The 22,063-nt window shown below is 38.6% G+C and overlaps 1 protein-coding gene across 2 annotated transcripts in view; it reads left to right on the top strand.

Moving 5' to 3' along the window:
* Positions 1-22,063, top strand: part of LOC126474014 (ATP-dependent DNA helicase 2 subunit 1) — a 172,535-nt gene that overhangs the window by 45,063 nt on the left and 105,409 nt on the right. For both annotated transcript variants that reach the window (XM_050101412.1, XM_050101414.1), the window contains exons 2-3: positions 6,958-7,135; positions 10,355-10,448. In XM_050101412.1, the coding sequence (XP_049957369.1) occupies positions 6,958-7,135; positions 10,355-10,448 (272 nt within the window). The remainder of the gene's footprint in view (positions 1-6,957; positions 7,136-10,354; positions 10,449-22,063) is intronic.

Genomic DNA, 22,063 nt, shown 5'->3' with positions numbered 1-22,063 from the left:
TTAGGATGTATGTCCAATTCCCATACATATAAGGGGCGTTCAAAAAAAAACGAGCCGGAGTCTCGAATACACAAACCGGTGACAGGAGGTTAATATCATGGCATGTGTAATGGGGTGTGGTTCCGACCAGAGTGTGAAAGTTCACGGCCCATCGCTAGAGGGCACGCGTTCACATCACGTGACCATACAGAGCTAGCAGCAGCATGGATCAATCGTCCAACGCTGCCAGTCACATTGCATACAGTGACATGGAGGTGTCAACAGAAGAGCAAAGAGGTGTTGGAGCAAAGAGGTGTTGTTTGTTTTCTGACAGTGGAAGCAGTAGGAGGAATGGTCATTCATTGACATATGTCACAAGTGTACAGCGAACACTGTATGTCCCTTGCAAGGGTCAAGGTGTGGCACAAGCGCTTCAGGTAAGAACGGGTGTCGTTAGCCGATGATGCACGGTCTGGAGCACCACACTGCATTACCAATGACACCGTCCAGCTGGTGGATGCAGTCATTACCTAGGACTGCCGAGTAACAGTGAAAGCCATAGCCACCATGGTCGGATTGAGTGTAGGAAGTGTTCACACTATCATGAAGAAACGACTGCACATGTGCAAAGTGTGTGCCCAATGGGTGCCCCATAGTCTTCAACCACACCAGGAAGCATGTTGAATGGCCTACCATCTTGCTCATCTGCAGCGCTATGCTTAGGAAGGGAATGCGTTCCTGGCACGATTGGTGGCTGGAGATAGTCATGGTGTCATCACTTTGAGCCAGAATCAAAACGACAAAGTCTCCAGTGGAAGCATCCAGGGTAAACACCACCAAAAAAGGCCAAGGCCATCCACACAAGTGCAGGAAATGTTATGCTGACGTTCTTCTTTGACCAAGATGGCCCCCTTCTGATTCACTTCCTGCAGCATGTGACAACAGTGAATGCCCAGCATTACTTGCATACCTTGACCACCCTTCTCCAAATGACCAAATCAAAAAGACCAGGCAATCTCTCCCGTGGGGTCATTCTGCTCCATGACAATGCAAAGCCTCATTTGGCCAACACACTCATGGCACTCCTGCAGAAATTCAAATGGGAGGTTCTCAGCCACCCTCCAGTAAGTCCGGAAATCCATCTCTGTGATTATGCCGTTTTTGGTTCCCTTAGAAAGGCTCTGAGGAGCAACCGATTCACCTCAGACTACGACGTCCAGCTGTATGTGCAGAACTGGTTAACATCACAGCCCCAGGAATTTTATGAGACAGCCATTCACCGCCTTATGTCAAAGTGAGACAAGTGTCCCTACAGCCAAGGTCAATACTTCTAACATACAGGTACTGGTTTCTGTAATTATTCCTCCGGCTTGTTTCTTTTTGAACGCCCCTTATATTTAGCAACTGTGATGCATTGCCAGGTTCACTAGTGTATTGTAATGTGACAAAGTGTTTGTAGTTATTTCTTTTCATTATTAACCACTACTCTGAGTCCGCTAGGTAATATTTCATTGTGTAATATGCATTACTGGCACTTTCGCTGCCTTTTCAACAGATGTATTTTAGTAATCTTTCTCATCTCATTTGCCAATTTATCATCATGTATATTATTTCACAAATCAACATCTCTCTTTCTCAACGCGTACTACTCATACAGGGGTGAATGAGGTGCTATCAGAAAGGTTTCTTAACTGGCATCTAACATTGTATACTGATTTTGTGCTAAACTTATTATTTGTGGAAATTTTTAACAAATGACACTTATAACTATCATAGGCCCATTGTACAATCAGGGGCAAACACTCCATATTTAGAACACATTTTTGGATACATGGAAATGTATGTACAAGGATGTATCAAAAATTCATGAGTATTGTTTTTGTTGTTTGGTTGATTTTTAAAAACATTTTCCCACAACTATCCTTACCCCTCTGATTACACTGATTCCAAATATTGTCAGTATTTAAAACTATAAAAGTGTGGACGTTTCGGACGAGTCCACTGGTACAGTTTTGTTCACTGAAAGAAAATGCTATTTTGACTTTTTTGTTTGTTTTTCTTTGGTAAATTACATTCTGTTTTTGTGGGTTCTTCATTCTTTTTGCTTTTGTTATAATTAGAAACCAACCTTTTATTATTTATACAAAGCAGGAAGGATAAAATGAGTATTGCTGCACTGCATCCTGACTTTACTATAAGTTGTTCAGACAAGTTAAATAACAAATGAAATAATGTATGAAAGTCCAAATTTTTCATGTAACTCAACATTTATTTAAATTTTCCAATGAACTAATAGAACATTCATAAAATCAATATAGTCATGCACAGTAGTGCCGTTGTTTGTTCAAATATGGACTTCAGTGGATACTAATAGTTTTCACCTGTCTTCCTCTTTGTCTTGAATGACACATGAAACTGAGATGGCAGCAAAGGTACAGGCAGTTGAGTGAGATGCTAATCAATTGCAAAAACACATAAAAACAGAAAATACAAAAAGGGAGAGTCATGGCTCTCTCAGCCATTGTCAGTTTTCGTGACCGGGGGCCGCTACTTCCAATCAAGATGCTCCTCAATTGGCCTCACAAGGGTGGAGTGCACCCCGCTTACCAACAGCGCTGAGCAGACCAGACATGCGCCCTTCCAAGTGCTAGCCAAGCCTGACAGCACTTAACTTAGGTGAAAGGTAAAGCTGTCATCAAACTGGAGGTTGCAATCGGAGAAGTTGTAACACAGCAAAGTCTCTTTATAATTTATCTTTTAGAGGTTGGTGCAAGGCAAGGGCAATCCACCCTCAGTACGACAGTGCCTAATAAAGAACTATGGTGTTCAAACCAACCTCCAGTTTGATGACAGCTTTACCTTTCACCTAAGTTAAGTGCTGTCAGGCTTGGCTAGCACTTGGAAGGGCGCATGTCTGGTCTGCTCAGCGCTGTTGGTAAGCGGGGTGCACTCCACCCTTGTGAGCCCAATTGAGGAGCTTCTTGATTGGAAGTAGTGGCCCCCGGTCACGAAAACTGACAATGGCTGAGAGAGCGATGACTCTCCCTATCCGCATCCATTGAAACCTGTGGCCTGAAGATGACACAGCAGTCAGTCGGTACTGTTGGGCCTTCAAGGCCTGTTTGGATGGAGTTTAGTTTTTTACCTTGCACTGCTGTGCTGTCTTTTGCAGGGGAAGTATGATGATATGTTGTACAGTCCAGTATTTGGTTTTAAACCTTGGTCTTGCAACAATGTTACAGAGTTTGTGATATTTCCATGTGATATGTGTATGCGCCACACATCAGAGTGTTCCAGATGAATGGTTGACTTCTTTGATTTTTTGTGAAGAGTATTCAGAAAGTTTTAATTATCACCTCAAAAGTAAAGTTACATAATTATTTTTTCTTTGTTTGCAGTTACGTGTCAGGGCACTTCTTGTACACAGTGAAACCCCATACCGTAGTATGCCTCTAGTGATGTGAAACAAAATGACGAGACCTATTGATAAAGTGAAAATCTGCAGCTTTGTCAAACCAGTCCAAAGTCAGTCATCTAGATTGGTCTGACACAGCTGCAACATTCACAGTGTTGTCAAAAATGAATGACATCAGAAACTCCATGTCATCAGCAGGCTGCGCCATTTCGTTTTGGCATCTCTAATGGCATGATACAGTTTCATGGCATAGGGACACTAGTGTGTATTGGAACCGCAGCTTTGGCCTGCAAACAAATGAAAAATTAATTATGTAACTTCATTATTTGTGTGGTTATTCAGCCTGTATCACTGCCCCTTCATATACATATGTCTTAGTGGGTGCCACACGTCTTGACGAAAAAGCAGCTGAACATTGTGCCTTCTTCAGCAATTAAATGTTAAAATGTCCATAACTAGTGCATTTTATTATCTGATAGTATTCTTACTATCCATGAACCTTTCTGTGTTGCTAAATTCTCCCCCAAATCACTAGGACAAGAAATGGATGTTCAAAGGTGGGAGTATCTGCTACAGTCCTAGGCTGTCAATAAAAATGAGATAGCTGTCCACTTTGGAAATGTGACGAGTGACATTAGACTTATACAAATAGTATTACATGGACAAAGCAGTACCTGCCTCAAACCACTCCCACAAAAATTGTGCATTGTAGTGCAGTAGTTAAAATATTGGATTTGCGTTATTTAGGGTGGGGGTTCAAATCCTTATCTGGCCAGTCAGATTCTCTATGGTTCCTCTAAATCAATTTAGATGAATGCTAGAATGATTCTTTTGACAAGGACACAGCCAGAATCCTTCCCATACCTGTCCAATCCGAGTTTGTGCATAGACCTTAATGACTTCATGGTCAATGAACCATTAAACCCTAACCTTCCTTTCTTGTTTCTGAACACACACTTTTAATGAATGTATGTCAAGCTGAGAAAGTACATTTCACAGGTGATACTAGTGTTATAATTAATCCTATTAGAGAGTTCAAAACAGAAGAAATTTTTAATACTCATTAAGTAGTTTACTTCAGATTGATTTCCCTTCATTTCGTGTGTGTGTGGGGGGAGGGGGGAAGGATGTTCATACACGGTATATCCATCCCATTCTGTACCACACAAAGATTAACACAGATGGTAAATTTACAACATAAACAGGACTGAATTTCCAAAGTTTTGAGCGCACATGTTGACAAACATTTAAGGGAAAGTAACAGATTATTGAGCTACTCAAACAATATGTTCATCTTTTTGCACTTCATGTAATTGCTAGTTTTGGGAAAGAACAAATCAGTAACTTAAAATGTTTAACATATTTTGACTCTTTTAACAGTTTAGGGTAATGAATTTCAGAACTTAGTGAGAAAGTATGTATTGCACCAAAGCAAGTATTGGAATAATTTACAGTTTACCAAGTGTCATCCCGTTTCCACTCCTCCAAGGAGTTTGGAAAGAATGGTAATGTCCACAGAAAGAACATTAGAAAAAATTATGTTAATAGCTTACCATTAAAGATGTAAATGGCTCAGAAAGTGTTGATAATGTTTACGTGTGCCTCACTGAGATTATCCTCCAAAGAAAAAAGTGTGAAGTGAGTTATTGAGCAGTTTCTTCCTATCCAGCTTCCAAAATTTCTCACTCATTCAGAAAATATGACATATTTGTTGCAGAATTACAACAAATTGTGAAATGTAACAAGTACACACATGAAATTACATCATCTCCTCATCAACGAACATAAACTTTTTGTTACTGCTGACAATTCATCTGATAATGACATCGATTTTGATGAATCAGTTCTCCAAGCTTTCAGAACTAACTTATTTAATTCTACGAGTAGGGCAAAAACTCTAACGATTCTTACAAGTTTATTTGAAAAGTAGAGTATCAGGAACATAATGAGCGAATTTTGTGCTCCTAATTACATTGCTCAGCAATCCAAACGAATTTTGAATTAAAAATGGTTTATGGAAGGTTCAAACCAAAAACCATGGAAATGTTCACCAGTAGAAACTGTCAAAACTGTACATTCGCTTTATGAAAACAATGAAGATAGCTGAGCAGTGACAGGTATTACAAATTGCATAACAGTTAAAGAACCAAACGGAAGTAAAACAAAAATATCAAAAAGATTTATTTTTGGTAACCTTAAAGAAGCTTACAAGACTACATACTAACATAAAAATATATTTCTCTAAATTTGCTGAGTTAGAGCAAAAGATGTAAATTACTCATAAAGTGTTGATAATGTTAACCTGTGCCTCACTGAGATTATGCTCCAAAGAAAATAGTGTGAGGTGAGTTATTGAGCAATTTCTTTCTCTTCAGATTCCAAAATTTCTTGCTCATTCAGAAAATGTGGCATATTTGTAGCTGAAATTACGTTATCTCCTAGTCATCAAATGTAAACTTTTTGTTGCTGCGGAAATGATATTATGGCATTGCAGTCATATTAGCTCTGCCATTCATGACAGCAGCTGTTAAGTTCACTAATGTTTCTTTCGAAATAATTCTGAAAATTGGCCACACAGGGCAGCACAAGTCAAGGGGCAGGTCACGAGACATCTGTACATTATCCTCCCATGAATGGAGTCGTTTCTGAGCAATGGGTGGCTCGCATGATGAGAAGATTGCAACCTGACCTGTATTCGGGGACAGTCTTTTTAACACAAAGTTGTGGCCCAAGCTGTACTTGTTGGTTGGTCTCCAAAGTGTTAAAATACATCTCTGAACCAGTTGTAAAATAGTGTGGTCACCATCCAGCCTTCTTCTCTTGCTGACATTGTAGTCTATGTAGGCACCTCTCTGTCAGTCCAGTTTTCCAATACTTACTTTCCTTCAAACACACAAAGAATTTTTGTTATTTTATCTTAAGCTGATGAGCACAGTAAGAAGGTAGTATTTTCTTGCCAAGAACAACTAGTTTTATGTTTCGTTTTGATGCTAACTGTTCCAACAACTCCAGTTTTAGAAGGAAATGATAAAATTCTACAGAGAAAATAAAGCCTTTACCTGAATGAAAGAAAAATCTATGACTGACTGATTTTTCAGTTGTTTTTAAACCACTCCATAATATCAAGGGTGACAGTCCAAATTCATTTTTGTCCATTGTGCAGATTAAACTTGACAGTTCTTCTTCTTCATCACGTTCGCCTTCTTCTACGTGCGCGTGCACGCGCACAGATAGATAAGATGATGTCACTACCTTCTAATGATGTGTGCTCCTTTTCTCTTGTACCATAACATAAAGTTTTAACGTGGAGTGAGTACTGTAGAAAACTGCTGCACTACGGATAGCCTCATTTCCATTTTTCATCACCTAGTGCTTGGTCAGGACTTAAACACCGTAAGTAAATCCAGCCCATTTTCTCCCGTATGTCCACACCATGACATTGTGACAATTATTGTGTTTGAATGCCTCAAACTTATTTTCATCATATGTGGCCTGATGGTTTTTTCTTATAATGGTTGCATGTGTCTCTTGTGAATTATGTAATCATTTAAATAAATTTTTAGTGTTGCAGAGGGACAATTCTCAGTATGCTGCACAATGCTCCCCGTGATTTTGTAAGCATTGTTTTATTTGGAACACAATTAAGTAACAATCCTCTCAGTGTTAATCATATATATATACTACAAGACCTCAACTTCCCAGAAGTGGAGAGAATAAAACAGTTAGATGAAGCAATAAAAGGTAACATTTTAATTTCTATACCATCTTCCTTCCACATTTATTATAATTGTTGCTGTTTTTTGTAATTATAACATATAGAGATAATATTAGAGAAAAAGGAGTTTAATTGTGAATGCTGTTAAGTTTAGTAACAGTACCCATAGTTTTACCCATTAACAGTGAATTTACTTATTGAATGTAATGGTTTAGATTCTGCCAAGCATAATTGGAATTTAGTTAAAGATGTGAAAAGTAATATTTATTTCTGTCTTCATAGTTACAAACTATTACATTTGTAACTAAAATAAGCCATTCACGTTCACTGTGTTGTCAGATTTACGTAACACAGTAATTACTTCTGGCTTCATTGCTAATACAAACTTCTATTAACACCTTCCTCTTTTACCCCAATACTCGTCATACTTTCACTGTCATTGCTACCTTGACTGCAATTACTAGACTTCTTCTGCTGTTAGTTTATTCGTTAAGTCATCTCTTCCCTTGTGGAACTAAATATTTTAAAACTGTTAAGGGTTGTTTTATGCCACTGGGTTCATCATGAAATAACCCCAGTCATCAGCTATTGCCTGTTGGATTCTATTATTACAAATATACTTGTGCTATTGGGAAGTTTGATTTTCTTAACAGAAATAATATCTCAGTCCCTATTATGATTACTCAGCTTGAGACTTGTCATTTTGATCCAGTTTACTGTCTTCATTTACTTGAGCTCTAAGCTTGTGACTGTCACTGTGCTCTAGTTTACCATCATCATTTACTTAGCTTTAAAACATGTCCATACAGTATTTTCAGATTGGCTTTTTTGTATGTCTCCTATTTGATAATTGGTTCTGATGCACTATTACAGTATTGAAAAAGCAGTTGTGTAATTTTCCTGTTGCTGTGTCACAGTATGTGTTTACTATGTCAGATGTAAACATTTGGTACAACAGAATGGTTTGCCTATCACTATATTCTAGTTTCATAGAACTCAGTAATTTCATTATCTGCCATCATTGTTTTGTCACTCAAAATTGGTTTTACAATGCATCTTAAACCTCCCATACTACAGTTTTCGAAGTGAATCATGTCTGTTTCATGTCCTTTAGTCTCCACTTCATCCCCTAAAACATATAGCTAAATTAGAATCCTAGTTATAGCTGAATTATAGAAGCATGTTTATACAATTTGAGGTGTAAAATGAACTTTCATAAATTTTAAGACAGATGATTTTTTTGAAACATCAACAATTCTAATGCTAATTCTTTTCTCCTTATTTTACACACATAGTTTGGAAATTCAGGATACTAAATAAGAAAATAGAGATATGTCAGTGACACTAACTCCTTTCACCTGTTCTAATTCACTTTTTTATTTAATAAGCAATTTTTGTGGCTTTTTAGTGTCCAGCAAAGCTGATTCTGTAAGCAAACTTTACAATATATATTTGCTCCCTGTTGCTTTTACCTGATTGTCCTTCCATTTCTTTAATGTACTTATTTTGGTGAACAATTTCTGTGGGATATCAGGAATGACATTCTTTTACTTTAGGTCAGCAAACTATAATTCAATTTTATCTTCAAACATCTCAGTGATATGCTCTTACCAATATATCAGTGGTATGCTTTTACCATCAGGTAATATTGTTTATAAGCTTTTACAAACAGATTTTTGTGCTAGAGATTATTACTTTTCACTGTTAATGATGAGGGGCAATCAACTAAAAACTGAACACCCACCACAACAGGGCCACGGATGGCTCCATTCAAAAGTAATCACTACACTCATCAAGACATTTATCCCAGTGGGAGATGAGACGATCAGTTCCTGCTTCATAGAACGCAGTCAGCCACTTATGGATCCACAACTGAACCTACTCTCGCACTTCCTCCTCTGACTGAAACTGACATCCATGCACATTTTTCTTAAGGTCACCAAAGATGTAAAAATCATACCATCAAAGATCAGGTTTGCATGGAAGACATTGCAACCAATCACTGAAGTGTCGTTCTCGTCAGATTGGCAGTATGGCAGTGGACACTATCATGCAACAGGATGATTCTGCCAGACAGCTTGAGCGCAAAGAGCAAAGCCAACAATGGAAACATCCCACATCTCCCCCGCAACAGAAATCTGAAGCTTTTGACACAAGTTCCGGTAAGGCCAAGAAGACCTTCTGCAATTGCAGGGGCCCTCTGCTCGTCATGTTCCTGGAGTGTGAAACCACAATCAGTGTGCAGTGCTACAAAACACTGTGCAGGAATTGCAACACACCACAGTCAAAATGCCCATGAATGCTGTCAGACAGAATCATCCTGGTACATGATAATGCTTACTCCCACACTGCCAATCATACAAGGGCTACACTTCAGTGACTTGTTTGAGAAACACTGCAACATCTACCTTACAGTCCATATTGATTATTGTGTGATTTTCGCATCATTGGTGACCTGAGGAAAGATGTGGTTAGACGTCAGTTTTAACTGGACGAGGAAGTGCAAAAGTGGATGCGGGTGTGGATCCGGCAGCAGCCAACTGCATTTTATGAAACAGGAATTGATCATCTCGTCTCCCAGTGGGGTAAATGTATTATTGCATGTGGTGATTACTGTTGAATGGAACCATTTCATGGTCCCGTTGTGGCAGGTGTTCAGTTTTCATTTGACTGTCCTTTATATGTTTATCAAAGGGAAAAATCCACCTGAGAAAACTCGACAATTACAAGGAGGTAATGGCGCACCACTGTTTCCCGTCTGGAGGCAGAATTCAAAATAATGTGAATAGGCACATATAGAAGTAGAAAAATTATCCTGGCTTTCAGAAATATTGGCTCATTCCTCAGGCAGGAAAGGGGGGGGGGGGGAGGGGTAAAGTGGGGAAGATAAGGAAAGAGGAGCAGTCCACTTGTTGGACCCAAAGTTGAGATGAAGTCACCTATAGTAAGGGCGTGGGGAGCCGAAAACCTGAGCTCTGAACAATCACCCTTTTTTCCCACCTTCTGCAACCCATCCCTGTTTCCTTCCTCAGAAAGGAACTTTTATAAGTGTTTATAAGTAGTAACTGCAGTTTTACCTTTTAAGGTAGTACTGACCAGCGAATACTCCCCTTGTAATTCTGTTGTTAAATACTTTTAATGTTTAATTGTGTATTATCTATTGATATCCCTGTACATATTCAGACTGATGTTTAATTATGTGTTTAGTTATATATTTTCTTGTGATATCACTGTACACATTTCAGGAGGTCTGGATAAATTCAGACAAGAATATGGATGTTCTGATGATTACGAAATGCATGATGTATTCTGGGTGTGTCACAGAATTTTTACTGAGAGGTTAGTTGATTTACAAATAACATTCAAACTTAAAATAAAATTGTATTGGCAGTAGTGTGCATTACATACAACAGTTGTTGTAAAACATTTTACAACAAAGTGTCCTTCAAAACTAGTTCCTATTGTTTAGTTTGTTCTAAGAGTTACTGGAGTGCTGTGCCTGCATACATGATGGCTGTCCCAGAAGTATCCGACCTAACAAAGAAAAAACAAAAATTTTGGGTGAAATGTTCATTTCTTTACAGATTTTTCATTTGTTACACCTTTCCCAATGATGATCAATAGCTTTGATACCCTGTTCATAATAAGAACTGTTGAGCTCTGCAAAATAGTGATCAACTGCGGACTCCACCTTTTCATTTTTGGCAAGTCTTTTGCCACCAAGACATTTCTTGAAGTTTGGAAATGGAAAATAATCAGAGGGCCTAAATCTGGCAAATAGGATATATCAGGAAGTAATTCAAATTTTACTCGTGGATTTTGGCCATGATGATAATGAGTGTGTGAACTGGTGCACTGTTGTGATGAAACAAAAGTTTCTTTTTTGCTAAGTGTTACCATTTTTGCTGGATTCCATCACAACACTACAATAAGATCACATTATAATCAGTACTTTCCCTTTTTGAAGATAATCAGTGAAAATTATCCTCTGCGCATCCCAAAAAATCTAATGCTATGACTTTGCATGCAAATGGAACTGTCTTCACCTTCTTTGTAGCCAATTCTTTCAATTCACTGTTCTGTCTGTTCCTTCTTCACAGGTGTGAAGTGGTGGATGCTTGTATCATTCATAGTTATGAATTGAAGCAAAAACTTGGCTTTATTGGAGTGATACGTCACTAATCAATCACCTGAAACATAGTTATGGGAATAACCAAATGAAAACAGTTGACTCATTCAGTTTTAGTTATACATATTGGTCGAATTAATCATTCATTCTTTTAAGTGAAATTAGTCTGTGGGAGCAACCAAATGAAAACAATCATTCAGTTGGTTGGACTACTCATTCCTTCTTTTGAATGAAACTAGTATGTAGGATCAACTGAAAGAAAACAATCATGTCAAGTCGGTTGTAGTTTTTACCTGTTGGTTGGATTATTATTAATTTTTTTCTTTTTGAGTGAAAGCAGTCATTAGGAGCAATAAAATGAAAAGATAAGGCACCATTATAACTTAACATATTGACTGAATTATTCATTATTTCTTTTCAACTGAAAACAGTTAGTAGTTTTTCCATCGGTTGAACCATGTACAGTGTGTAAACTTTTAGATGGCAGACCTCTCCCTAGTCCTGAATCGGTAGAAGTCGGTAAACGTTGGGAGGCTTCGGTAGGCACGCAGTTGCGACTGCTGCCAACATTACGTAGCTGACTGTGTTGTACAAGGTAGCCATTGTCGTCTGCTTCGTTATTGTTTTGCGCTGTACTGTTCTGCGTGTTTTTATCGTGCAGTTGTGCTAAACATTATCAAAATGAGTGAAGAGGCAGTTGTGGGCCCATCTCGGGAGTCGCCAACAACCCCTACCGGTAGGCCTACAGTTAGAAGGAAACCAGTATTACGCAGCGATGCTCGCAAAATTATATTGCGTGTGATCGAATGCTGTGAAAGGGAAAGGGAGCAGAAAAAATTGCTTCCATTACTCTTTTCAGGCATACAGAGAACAACTCACCAAAGTTTCATTGCAATCGGATGAATGGTTTGTGAGCGCATAGTGGACAAACATACATACATTCATTTTTATATAGATTTTAATATACATGACGATTTCAGTTTTGTTTACGAACAACATTTAAAGCGAGTTTTACTTCCAAGCCTTTCGTCTGCTTTTGTGTAAGCATGACGCGCAATTTGTAGTGCCAGCACTGCAACTGGTAGGCGTGCCTTGTTGTCGTCGTCGTCGTCGTCCCCCCCCTCCCCCCCACCCTCCCAGCCCCCCCCCCCCCCCCCAACAGCCCCTCACCCCTCGCCAACCAATGCTTGCTTCCTCCTCTCCCCGCACTCCCCTCAGAACTCTGCCGTCTTAAGTTAACACACTGTACTCAGTCTTTTAACTGAAAATGCTCTTCAGTGTTTCAGGTGACCAAGCTATCCATTCATTCTTCTGAGTGAGTGAAACCAGGCTGCAATACTTTAATTAGCTGAATTAAAGCAGCGCTACATTATACTGACTGAGGGTGGTCCTAAGTGAAGACGTATTTCAGGGATATGCCAAAGTTAACATAAGCAGAATACATGTTCCTTTAATTATGAACTGAATGGAGTGATTTTTCTTTTCATCATTTAAAACTGATTCATATACTACTCTGGATAAAATTGTTCCAGGTGCCATTAACACGTGACTGACTAATCTGAGGTATCAGTGGGTCGGTTTGCCTCACTTAAATTGCCAACCTTAGATGAAAATTTCAATCTGTATATTGAGCAAGCTGTAAAGGAAACGAAAAGAAAAATTTGGAGTAGGTATTAAAATTCATGGAGAAGAAGTAAAAACTTTGAGGTTCGCCGATGACATTGTAATTCTGTCAGAGACAGCAAAGGACTTGGAAGAGCAGTTGAATGGAATGAACGGTGTCTTGAAAGGAGGATATAAGATGAACATCAACAAAAGCAAAACAAGGATAATGGAATGTAGTCTAATTAAGTCGGGTGATGCTGAGGGAATTAGATTAGGAAATGAGACACTTAAAGTAGTAAAGGAGTTTTGCTATTTGGGGAGCAAAATAACTGATGATGGTCGAAGTAGAGAGGATATAAAATGTAGACTGGCAATGGCAAGGAAAGCGTTTCTGAAGAAGAGAAATTTGGTAACATCGATTATAGATTTAAGTGTCAGGAAGTCGTTTCTGAAAGTATTTGTATGGAGTGTAGCCATGTATGGAAGTGAAACATGGACGATAACTAGTTTGGACAAGAAGAGAATAGAAGCCTTCGAAATGTGGTGCTACAGAAGAATGCTGAAGATAAGGTGGGTAGATCACGTAACTAATGAGGAGGTATTGAATAGGATTGGGGAGAGGAGAGGTTTGTGGCACAACTTGACTAGAAGAAGGGATTGGTTGGTAGGACATGTTTTGAGGCATCAAGGAATCACAAATTTAGCATTGGAGGGCAGCGTGGAGGGTAAAAATCGTAGAGGGAGACCAGGAGATGAATACACTAAACAGATTCAGAAGGATGTAGGTTGCAGTAGGTACTGGGAGATGAAGATGCTTGCACAGGACAGAGTAGCATGGAGAGCTGCATCAAACCAGTCTCAGGACTGAAGACCACAACAACAACAGATGAAAACTTCGAAAATCCTGGATGTGTGGGTCAAATTAGAGTATTTTCCCAGACACAAACAGTCTGTAGACAGTAATTTGACTGATGGTCTCGATGTTCCGCAGGGAGCAGGGACACGTTCTCAGACTTACAGATAGTTTCATAGCTATTAAAAATTCGCAAGCACAAATTTTCAGGACTGTCTGTACAGTGTTAGGAATCTGTGTGGGGTTAGGCGAGATTATTTAATATTTATTAGTCTATTTTAGAATCATGTTATATTAAAAAGTTTTTTATTTAAATTGTTATTGTCTGCTTTTTAGTCTTGTGTGTGTGAAATTTTTCAGTTGCTTTCAGACATTTTGATGAGATTACAGCAGGGCACGTGATAAACTTCATGTTTATTTTAGTTTCTCTTCAAATGAGTCAACCAGTATGTTGCTTCCTCATAGGCCTATCTCACGAGAAGACTGTGAATGTGAAAATTAGAGAGAGTTGAGCTGACAGGGAAGCTTAGCAGCAATTGTTCTTAAGTGCGAAACATCCATGACTGGAACGAGAAAACAGGGAAATAGCAGTGGTACACCAAGTATCTACTCTCCGTCACACATCAGAAAAGAAAGCAAGTTACTTTTCATTGTCATCCAGTTCTGAGTTAAGTTAGTTTCAAGTCTGTAGCTTATCGGAAAGTTAGTTTAAAATCGGTTGCAAGATTTGTACTGAACAGACGCAGCAGACAGGAAAACAAAGTACCCTACACCACACACCAGACTTGAAAGTTCGTTAATATTACAGTATTATCCAGTTCTAAACTATGTTGAAAATTTGAAGTCTCGGGAAACTAGTTTAAAACCAATTGCAAAATTTGTACCGATAAAAAAAAAAAAAAACACCGACAAGAAACCGACCTAATAAAAACATGTTAAAAAGTGATTGTTCATTTATATATAAACACAAATTTACAGTGCAGCTCCAGATATTACATTTTTAAAACCAAGCAAAAATCAATATTTAATGTCACAGTGAAAATTTGTATTTCAGTAAGTAAATACATACATTTCAAATGTACTTTATTTTTAGAGATATACTTTTTATTCAGTTCTCCTTGAAATAATATACTGTATTTGTCTCTAAAAAAGTTGTCAACCCTAATCATATTTCATGTACAAATGAAAAGGCTGAAAAAGAATATAAATGAAAATCAGTCAAACCTGGTGAGTGAGTGAACACATCATATAATGGCCAAAACTGATGAAGAATGGTTTCAGTTGATGGTCTCTCATTGAGTGGAACCACTCAAACCTGGTGAGTGAAAACATTCATATAGCTGACATGGGCACTGAGACTAGTTTCATTCGGTTCTTTCATTCGACTGACTGAATGAAATTGTCCCCTCACTACTAAAACATTATCGTGACACTTTTGTGTTCTATTGTGAATCAACCTGGCACCCATCTTGTGCACAGCTTTTTCATGTCCAAATTTTCAGTCAGTATGTGATGTACAACACTTTTTGAAATGCTTATGATGTCTACTAACTTGTGCACTTTCAGTCAATGGTCACCTGCTACCATTTTGTGGATTTTCGTCACAATTTCCACCGTGGTCATCTCATTTGGTAGACTACTGTACTGTTTGTCCTGACAGCTCGTATGGCCTCGCTTAAACTTTACGTTTTACTGTTACTGTTGCAAATGAAGGAGCAGACTTCCACTGACTAGAATCTTGCTCAGCCTCAATATTAGTTGGACCAAGACCTTTCAGATGAAAGTATTGTATCACATAATGATGACCACTTTTACAAATTCACTGAGAATGTTCGCTATTGACACCTGCTAAACAAATATTAAACAACATAGCATAGTCAAACTTCAAACTTAAGTTGTTTTTTACAGTCCTAACACAAGGAGTCTCACGTCAAATTATCAGTAGCCTTCAGATATGTTGGAGAATCAAACTGTATTTGATAACATTCCCATATCCTGACAATTGAAAAATAAACTTGTGAATGTAACAGCTTAGTGCCTTGAGTGTGGAAGCTGAAGGAGAGGAGGAAGAACTGCCTGACTGCTGTTCTTAGGAAATATGACAATTTAGTCTTTTTTTCTTAAAGTATCCCCTACTTATGTGTCTGTTAGATGTTACTTAAGACTGGAATTCAGGAGAGCAAGAGGAATGAAGCCAAAGCTCTGAATGACAGGATTTTAGGTATTTTTGTATGAGTAAGCGATTTTAAAATGTAAAGATAGAGAGGAATAAATTTAAGTTAGATTTCGTTAAGAGAGCTAACACCTAATGGGAGGAACAGAAATTGTTGACATTCAGTTGTACACAAAATGGCAAGACAGAAGCAAAAATTGAATGTGTAGTTTGCTTAAAGCAATGAAATTTGAAGGAGACAGACAATATTTCCTTGAGAAGGACTAAAATATATTGAATTCCATTATTTCTCTGAGCAGAAGACAATGGAAGACAAAAATATGTAAGAGCTTTTGGCAAGTACTGCCCTACATAAATGTGATGCAGTTTATTAATCCTCCAACAAAAATCTTGGTGACTTCAGAGAAATGCATTCTTGTTGTTGTGGTCTTCAGTCCTGAGACTGGTTTGATGCAGCTCTCCATGCTACTCTATCCTGTGCAAGCTTTTTCATCTCCCACTACCTACTGCAACCTACATCCTTCTGAATCTACTTAGTGTATTCATCTCTTGGTCTCCCTCTACGATTTTTACCCTCCACGCTGCCCTCCAATACTAAATTGGTAATCCCTTGATGCCTCAGAACATGTCCTACCAACCGATCCCTTCTTCTGGTCAAGTTGTGCCACAAACTTCTCTTCTCCCCAATCCTATTCAATACTTCCTCATTAGTTATGCGATCTACCCATCTAATCTTCAGCATGCTTCTGTAGCACCACATTTCGAAAGCTTCTACTCTCTTCTTGTCCAAACTATTTATCGTCCATGTTTCACTTCCATACATGGCTACACTCCATACAAATACTTTCAGAAACGACTTCCTGACACTTAAATCCATACTCGATGTTAACAAATTTCTCTTCTTCAGAAACGCTTTCCTTGCCATTGCCAGTCTACATTTTATATCCTCTCTACTTCGACCATCATCAGTTATTTTGCTCCCCAAATAGCAAAACTCCTTTACTACTTTAAGTGTCTCATTTCCTAATCTAATTCCCTCAGCATCACCCGACTTAATTAGACTACATTCCATTATCCTTGTTTTGCTTTTGTTGATGTTCATCTTATATCCTCCTTTCAAGACACTGTCCATTCCATTCAACTGCTCTTCCAAGTCCTTTGCTGTCTCTGACAGAATTACAATGTCATCGGCGAACCTCAAAGTTTTTATTTCTTCTTCATGAATTTTAGTACCTACTCCGAATTTTTCTTTTGTTTCCTTTACTGCTTGCTCAATATACAGACTGATCAACATCAGGGAGAGGCTACAACCCTGTCTTACTCCCTTCCCAACCACTGCTTCCCTTTCATGTCCCTCGACTCTTATAACTGCCATCTGGTTTCTGTACAAATTGTAAATAGCCTTTCGCTCCCTGTATTTCACCCCTGCCACCTTTAGAATTTGAAAGAGAGTATTCCAGTCAACATTGTCAAAAGCTTTCTCTAAGTCTACAAATGCTAGAAACGTTGGTTTGCCTTTCCTTAATCTTTCTTCTAAGATAAGTCGTAAGGTCAGTATTGCCTCACGTGTCCAGTGTTTCTACGGAATCCAAACTGATCTTCCCCGAGGTTGGCTTCTACTAGGTTTTCCATTTGTCTGTAAAGAATTCGTGTTAGTAATTTGCAGCTGTGACTTATTAAACTGATAGTTCGGTAATTTTCACATCTGTCAACACCTGCTTTCTTTGGGATTGGAATTATTATATTCTTCTTGAAGTCTGAGGGTATTTCGCCTGTTTCATACATCTTGCTCACCAGATGGTAGAGTTTTGTCAGGACTGGCTCTCCCACGGCCGTCAGTAGTTCCAATGGAATATTGTCTACTCCGGGGGCCTTGTTTCGACTCAGGTCTTTCAGTGCTCTGTCAAACTCTTCATGCAGTATCATATCTCCCATTTCATCTTCATCTACATCCTCTTCCATTTCCATAATATTGTCCTCAAGTACATTGCCCTTGTATAGACCCTCTATATACTCCTTCCACCTTTCTGCTTTCCCTTCTTTGCTTAGAACTGGGTTTCCATCTGAGCTCTTGATATTCATACAAGTCGTTCTCTTATCTCCAAAGGTCTCTTTAATTTTCCTGTAGGCGGTATCTATCTTACCCCTAGTGAGATATGCATATGTTATAAAATTTGACTGTTAATAAATAGTTCACATCTTATTGAAAAAGTGATTGTTGAGCTCTTTGAATGGTTCTCCAGTTATATTAGTAGTAAATTTTTCATTTGCAATTATTAGCATTTTATCTTTGTGGCTTTTTTGAACATGAGGAAGTTTTTTTAAAAAAATGTATGTTTAATTTGGCATTTACAGTGGTTGATTATGTCATTAAATAAAAATTGAAGAGCATTAAAAAATTGTGTCTAACTCAAAAGTAAAATTCAATTGTTTACAGACTTCCAAGTTCCCCAAATAAATTATGTTTAACCATAGCACAACTACTAAAAATCAGTCATTAAAAAGACCTTCCTTAGAAACAAATACTGGTGTTTCGAAATGAGATATACGTATTTTCAGCTGTTGGAACATTATAATCTTCAAAGCAACAAGCTGTACATGAACTTCATGCCTGCCCATGATGAACTTTGTTCATGTCTTTGTAAGAAGAGGTGTGATAACCCTTACAAGTCTCCATATTGGATATTGCTCTTGGACTGTCACTTACCTTATCCACTGAGAAGATAGTGTGGAATGCTTTACCTGTGGTGTATCACTCATTATAAACATCATCATAACTCTTTTTATATGGTGGCAAGATTGACCCTTTCCATTGCCAGAATCATTTACCCTCAATTTTGGTCAGTGATGACAGTTTTAAATGACTTCTAAAATGTTGTGTTTTTTTTCCTATCCTTTCAAACACTGACACAAAGTTTTCAAAATGAACAGTAATTTATTTCAGTATGTATCAATATTGCCGTGGACTAAAAATTAAATGAAGGTGGTAATGCCTGAAAACACAATAAATAAAACAGTATTTGATTTCAGAGATTAGGGAAAAGAAAGGCAGTACGTACATCTTTGAAATAGGATTGATAATAACACCAACTCTAATTAAAAGACAATTATAGCTGAGGAAGCAAAGTGATTGCTGCAGCTGAGTCGCAAGATGTAATCTTTTATTTGTGTGTTATGCCGCCCCTTGATGAGTAGATTTTTTTTATCTATACAGTTACCTTATTTTTGTGAAGTTAATTGGATAGAGCTGTGATGTATTACAGTCGGCAAGATCTGATACTCAGTCTGGTGGCTATAGGCTGTCAAGTGCTGGTTTATATTTACTGTGTTACCTAAATTCTGGAACTTCAGAGAATGTGATGTGATCCTTTTCCTCAACTGATAATATCTGTAGCAAAGATACTGGAATGTGACATCACTATTTTATACAAATTGCTTAGACAAAAATTTGAACGTATCTCAGGGTAGTCATTTCATCCTATACTTTCAGCAGTCAACCACCCAATATATTTATTTCTTTTTTTATTATATTGTAGCCTGTTACCTATAATTTAAACACAGGCTGTATTCATTCTCATGCAAATTATTACTATCAACAGCCATTTCTTTCCTTTACATTGACAACTACAATAATACAACCATTTTTGTCTGCCACATTCTGCAGTACTCTCCATCCTTCCCTGGTCCATGGGCCCACCATGCCAGTTCTTTGTGCATTGTAGAGGGCATTGTAGTTGCACTGCTTCTTCTGTTGTCTGACAGCTTCCCAGTTGCAGGGGATGACGTCCCCTGGGAGCATTGTTGCTGCAGCTGAGGGGAGCAGCCACTTGCCAGCCCTCATCACCCCAGTTCTATTTCCCTGAGTGGCGAGGCATGGTCCATGGCTGTGCTTCCCCTCTGGTGTTTCTGTTACCAGGGTTGCCACAGGTTCTAGAAATCGGAATTTCAAACATGTCGGGGAAACATCAGGGAAATTTGGAGGGGAAAAAAAAACCACTGGAAAAATCTCGTTTTTGTGACTATATGAAATGATTTGTTTACTGTGGTGTTACGCTTCATCGCTAGATGGACACAGCTGAGAACGTGCCCCACTTCCCTCATTCTTATTGCTTCTCCCCTTCTTACCTCTCTCCTCAGCTTGGAGTCAGTGCTGCCACCATTTCTTACTGCTAGCCTAGCAACTGCCAACGAGAGGCAGAGAAGTATGAAGAGCGATTTATTTGGATCTAATTCTCAGAGATTGTTGATGCAGCAGCTTGAGACAGCAGTCATGTGTGTATGAGTTGTGTCTGAGTGGTTGTGTGAATGTGTGTGTGCTCCCGTTTTCTGACAAAGGCTATGGCTGAAAATGTTGTTGTCTTTTCTGCATGCCTGTCTGCAGCTGAGCAATCATATTCACAGTGAGTTGCTACGTTTCCTCATTACTGTTGATTCTTAGAGTATTTGAACAAGTTATCTATTGCACGGATTGATCACCGTGGTCTCATTCCATCAACATGTTGTCTGCGGCTTATTTGGATCTAATTCTCAGAGATTGTTGATGCAGCAGCTTGAGACAGCAGTCATGTGTGTATGAGTTGTGTCTGAGTGGTTGTGTGAATGTGTGTGTGCTCCCGTTCTCTGACAAAGGCTATGGCTGAAAATGTTGTTGTCTTTTCTGCATGCCTGTCTGCAGCTGAGCAATCATATTCACAGTGAGTTGCTACGTTTCCTCATTACTGTTGATTCTTAGAGTATTTGAACAAGTTATCTATTGCACGGATTGATCACCGTGGTCTCATTCCATCAACATGTTGTCTGCGGCTTGCGAATAGCTGGCCACATGAGTGGATTTCCGCACTGGGCCAAAACCGTAGGCCGTTTCTGTGGATATCTGTAACGGATCAGGCCTGCTGATCTGAAGCCATTTGGTTCCCACTAATGTGCAGACCCCACCTGTTGGATCTAGCCTCACCGTTTTGCCCTCAGGCCAGGTCTCTTTGTGTATGGTATAATGCAGCAGATTTCCAGGGTTTATCCTTGGATCCAGGTCTTCGGTGCTCCTCGGCAGACCAGAGACTGTGGGTGATGAATTTCAGGAATTGCGACTGTCTCACCGCAAGTACCTTGTACAGTGTGGCGTTTCGTAGATATTTTAGTGTTATAGTACATTTTGGCACTTCAAAAGTAGTTTATATGTTAGATTGTATGGATGATAAGAAGAAGAAAATTGTGTCAATCTCTTGTAGTTTGTATGCTATGTACTCATATATTTCTTGAAAGAAAAATCACAAAATACCTGTAAAATAATAAATATACCACAGTGGGTAGTAACCGACAATAACGAACATAGTAGAACCAACATTTTATTGGTGGTCACCTACAGTGTTTGTTTCCACAATTCTTCCCTCCTTAAACACTTTTTTCAAGAGGTCTACTTTTTTCTGAGGTTATTTCTGAAATCGGTGAAGGTGTTTTAAATCTGTCTTGTGACCCCAAGGAAATGCGTATTTTTGTTACCAAATGTGTTTTGTTTTATTGAAATAAAATAACATCAGTGTCTTCATGAAACACATACACCACCTACTATCCAACAGCATTTCATTACAAAAGATGCTGATGTTAGTACTTAAGATTTTTGCTCACATCACGAGATGCCATCAGCTTTCCAAGGTTATAGACATTTCTTCATTGCACTATTGTTTCTTGTACTGTAGCTGCAAAGACAGATTGTCAGCTTATGTCTTAACTTACCCTTGAGATCTCAAAATTTGTCAGGGAAAAATGCTAAAACTTTTCTGAATCAGGGAATTTCATTTGGGGAAACTTGTGGCAACCCTGATTACAATCACTGTGCATGCACTGTAGACTGTTCTTCTGTCACAACTGGTGACCTCAACTGTCTTCACCGTGTTGATCCTTGATCTTGTGTCGCAACCTCATGTAGTGCAGTAAATGGGGATTGATGATTAGGTCATGTGTCACCCAAAGCTTTCTTGAAATAGTGTCAGCGATGTTGTTGAGGATCTGCCATGTAGTCTCACAATGCAGTATCTCCTTGGCATTGAGTTTTCCGTGGCAATTCAATTGCTGCTGATCAGTATCAGCAACATCGGCATACAACGGACATCCCCAATAGTATGTTCTGTAGTCCCTTCTTCATTTCAGGCGTATTCAAAGGTTTCTCTTCAGCCAAATCATTGCCAGTAGGTGGT

Source organism: Schistocerca serialis, chromosome 4 (assembly GCF_023864345.2).
Source record: "Schistocerca serialis cubense isolate TAMUIC-IGC-003099 chromosome 4, iqSchSeri2.2, whole genome shotgun sequence".
Taxonomy (NCBI): domain Eukaryota; kingdom Metazoa; phylum Arthropoda; class Insecta; order Orthoptera; family Acrididae; genus Schistocerca; species Schistocerca serialis.
Note: the sequence above shows the minus strand (reverse complement) of the source record. Positions and strands in the feature narration are given on the sequence as shown.